At 49.9% G+C, this 4,117-nt stretch overlaps 2 protein-coding genes across 2 annotated transcripts; both read right to left on the reverse strand.

The window, feature by feature from the left end:
• Window positions 1–387: 387 nt before the first annotated feature.
• TEOVI_000826500 (uncharacterized protein) lies at window positions 388–1,788 on the reverse strand (the record flags this gene model as incomplete). Its single annotated transcript, XM_067221885.1, has 1 exon — window positions 388–1,788. One exon carries the CDS (start codon window positions 1,786–1,788, stop codon window positions 388–390), a length of 1,401 nt encoding a protein of 466 aa, XP_067077986.1.
• Window positions 1,789–2,538: 750 nt separating this feature from the next.
• Window positions 2,539–3,684, reverse strand: TEOVI_000826600 (19S proteasome non-atpase subunit 8; the record flags this gene model as incomplete). Its single annotated transcript, XM_067221886.1, has 1 exon — window positions 2,539–3,684. The coding sequence occupies one exon, from the start codon at window positions 3,682–3,684 to the stop codon at window positions 2,539–2,541; it is 1,146 nt and encodes a 381-aa protein (XP_067077987.1).
• Between the last annotated feature and the right edge of the window lie 433 nt (window positions 3,685–4,117).

Raw genomic sequence — 4,117 nt, forward strand, 5'->3', positions numbered from 1 at the left:
GAACAACTGATGAAAAGGGACACATTGGCAGGACTCGTAGACCGTAGTAATACACACGAGCAAGCAGCATGTATGACCAAAGAAAGGAAAAGAAAAGAATGGATCGCAAACACTGTCCACCACATGTGCTCATGTGCGTACAAAAACACGTACATGGCACCGAAACGGCGATCACGTGTCACAGTAAATGACTCTGCGTTGAGGCAAAAAAAAAAAAAGAGGAAACAAAAGTACATTAAGAAAAAAAACAACTTACAAATACAAATAGTGAACCAGAACGGTCAATACCCCCGTTCATGTTCAATTGTTAATGTAGTAGGGAAGTTGTGTTTGAATCTTCAAGGGCACCGAAAACAGTATGGAACCCCACCATCTAAATTTCTGTAATTACAAATGGTGAGCGCTTGTGCTGCGTGTCGTTTCCCATTTCTTCGCCTTCTCTGCCAGTGGTGCACTTGGGCTGCGTGTCGTAGGTGGCACCGGACGCAAGTAGCCATCTTCCTCTAAGCGATTAATGACCTGAGAACGCCTATCTGAGTGAGCATGATCTGTTATAAAGATTTTCCTGCCATGTTTTACGCTACTACTACGAGCCACAGGTGAGTTTGCGACGCTTTTCTTAAACTCATTTGTGGGACGGGGAGTTTTCGCCGCCGGGGGTTCCTCTTTTTCGCTTTTCGCAACGACGGCCGAGGGCGCCGTCCCAGGGTCCTTCGCAGGTACATTATTATTACAGCGGCACGGCGCAAAACACTTACAAGGCCGGCAACGGCAGACAGCATGGCAACAGCATTGCAACACTACTTGAGGGTGCTGGTTGGGTTCTGACCCTTTTTTAATAAAGGAAGTCGACCGGCTTACCTGAGCTGGCCGTGCATCCGTAGCCTTGGACTTCTTCGGCGGTTGTGTGTTCTCAGGAACGTTGTCCTCATTATTAGTTACACGGGGTGCTGCCGCGCGCCTTTCCTTGTGCGCGGCTACACATTTCCCTTCCGCACGCGGAGCCACATGCGCTACTGTATTTCTCGCCAGAGAATGTTGCCTCATTTGACCAGTCCCACAGTGTGGTACAGGAGTATAGTAATAAGCCGGCGTTTCCTTTCGGGGGCGCGCCACAACCCGGGAAGTGCGTCTGTCTTCCACGGGGCCCACTAGTTGCCGATAACCGCGACCTCCCAGCTCCCGCCGTCGTTCTTCAACTTCGCGCCGAAGCTCTTGTCTCCGTCGCTGTTGCTCAGCCATAGCAGCTTGTTGGTGTATTGTCCCGCGAGCGTGGCGCATAAGGTGTGTCATATTGGATTTGTAATGCCCCCGTGATTCGCCGTGAGTACCCACCACCTTCCCACCGAGTGCTTGAAGAAGGTTTTCCCGATCCGCCCGCACTGCGAGATATCGCTGCCTCTTCTCATGATGTTCATACTCCCTCAGCTGCTCCCTTTCAGGCACGCAAAACGCACAGAGCCGCGACCCGTGAGCCACTGGGAGAACACCAACCCCTCCTCCAGAGTATGGCCGCCCCTGGTGGTGTTGGTATGGCACATTATCACGCGAGCATCCAAAACAACAGTGGCAGCAACTGTGATCGGAAGCTGTCGCAGGGCAAACGTCGTGAGCCACTTCACAGCAACAAGGAACACGGTAGAGTGGGCCATTGTGACAAGGTGGAATCACATTACCGGCCACTCGAGTGGCAGCTCCAGCAATATAACCGGCGGGGCAGCCCGTCTGGCACGGCCTATCCTGGCTAGTTTGTGCGGCGTGGTCACGACAAATAGTGTCCGCGCTCATTTGTGTATATATATAGATATATACTGGCTCTGTGGAACCTACTTTTTCGCTCTCCTTTCCCTCAATAACTTCCACCACGTGAGCAATGCACACGCACCCCACCCTCTCTCTCCTCTATTTTTCTCTCCTCGCTCCAAACTCGTTCACTACTTTCAAATGTTGTTTCTACTCTAAAATATATATATTCAGCCTTTGTCTCCTTTTTTTTTTCAGATCCTTTTTTGCCCTTTTCCCTCCTCGCGCCACGGTGAGCCCTTCGACAGCGTTACCACCGCCACGAGTCACGAACGGCAGACACAATGCGTACGAAGGACAAATGTTTTGCCAAACAATGCCGATGGTAACGAAGGGTCGGCGAACTGATCGTACCGCTATCCCACCAGTAAATGATAAAAAAAGGACCAAAGACTGGACCCGAAAGGAAAAGAAACAAAATAAATAACAAGAAAGAGGGGGGAAAAAACAGATGAAATATGCGAAGTAATTACAGGAAGGGGGAAAGAAAAAAGCTCAAGGAGCGTGCGCTGTAGAGGGAGGAAGCGGCAAATCGACTTCTACCTTGAAGAAACAGAATGAAGACAGAGGGTAACGGATTTGGCACAGAGTAGCCAAGCACGAAAGGAAAAAAAAGATATGAGGAAACCGCCCATGTTGCAGCGAAGTGCAGCCAAAATGCACAGCGCGTAAAGGAAACGCGAACCCATGACCCACACCACCTGCGTGCATTACCCAGCCTTCATCCATATTCAGTTACTTCCCTTCTGAAGTTCCACCGTTATTCTTATTTTTCGCAGCACCTTCTTTTCTACTTTCCTCCGTGGCGGCCTCCTTCGCCTTGTGCTGTTCGTTTCCTAACTTTTCCTTTAGTGACCGCTCCCGCCGCGCTCTCACTTCCTGTATTTCGCGAGCTATGCGCCGTCGGTTAGCAATAACGTCGTAGAGAGTGCAGACACATCGCCCAATGGCGGCGATGAACATTGCAATCGCCTGATCATTTGCATGCCGCACCATGTCAGTTGATGTCTTCAAGTGATAAATGTGCGGCTGCAGGCTGATAACTTCCTGCAAGACACTCAAAACATCCTCTGAGATGGGCATGGTACCCTCTGCAACGTCATTAAGATACTCCTCAATTGACTGCAGAACACGACCGAGGTGGTCAAGTGAAAGCTCACGCTCCTGGACCTGGGCGGAAAGTGTTGTGATGGTGGAATCGGTAAGATCCCGCAAGAGATGTTCAATACCGATTTCCTCCGCCTCTTCCGCGCCGAGATGTGTGGGGATGTTGCGAAACTCCAACGATCGCGCCCCGTCTCGGCCATGCACCGTCGTATAAGCCAGCACGGGCACACCTTTGTTGTTAGGATCTGTATTCACAATGCAGTACACCGGATTCAGCGAGAAGCGATCTGCAATAAGGAGGTGCAAGAGCATGTCATTCGGCTGCACCGCGCACGAGGGACCTGCAGAATACCACCCAACAATCCGCACCTTGGGGTGTACGCGACGAAACATTAGGAACATTTCCTCTGCATAGTTTGTATCGAGAAACCAGACATCAGGATTCTGAGGGTCCTCATCAAACGGAACAGCGAAACTGTTGTTGATGTCAAGCACTTGTATTCCACCAGGGTGGCTGAGGTGACGGCCGAGAAGAAGCCCAGCGACACGCCGCTTTTGTGACACTTTTGCGTTAACACGGGCGTAGTGGTCGACAAGTGAGAGCAAAACAAGTGGGTGAACCTCTACTCGTGCCCCCGCAGGAGTAAATACCGGAACATCTTTTCCACCATCACGTTCCGCGTCGCCGTCGTCCCCATTGACGGATGTGTCCTGTTGGTCCACTTCAGGATTGAGTACCGCAGGTTGCGGTTCCTTGGGGTCATCATTGGCCATTAGCTATAAGAGTATAGTATATGGGAAACCAAATAACAACAACAACGATGACGACTACGACGACTAAAAGTGAAACACAGTCCTCACAAAAATAACAGTGCAAGTTCACCGCTCTCCTTTTGTTCCCTCACTAACCTAACTTCTGATCACTATTTTCCCCTCGCTCCCTTCCTTCCTTCTTTTTTTTTTCAATGCGTCTCTCTGGCTCCTACTATTGATCCACACTCCGCAATCGAAGCGGTAGCAATGAATGAATGAATGAAGGAGGGGAGAGGGGAGGGGGGTCGACAAAGAGAGGAAATCCGCAAGTAAAAAATATAAAAAAAAAAGAAAGGAGAAGAGAGGAGAGAAATAGATAAACAAGAAGGCAAAACCACAAAATTTTGAGCAACACAGCACCAAGTACAGCCAGTAATTAGCCAACAAAAAAAAA

Source organism: Trypanosoma equiperdum, assembly GCF_001457755.1.
Source record: "Trypanosoma equiperdum strain OVI genome assembly, contig: ctg_1511, whole genome shotgun sequence".
Lineage (NCBI taxonomy): Eukaryota > Euglenozoa > Kinetoplastea > Trypanosomatida > Trypanosomatidae > Trypanosoma > Trypanosoma equiperdum.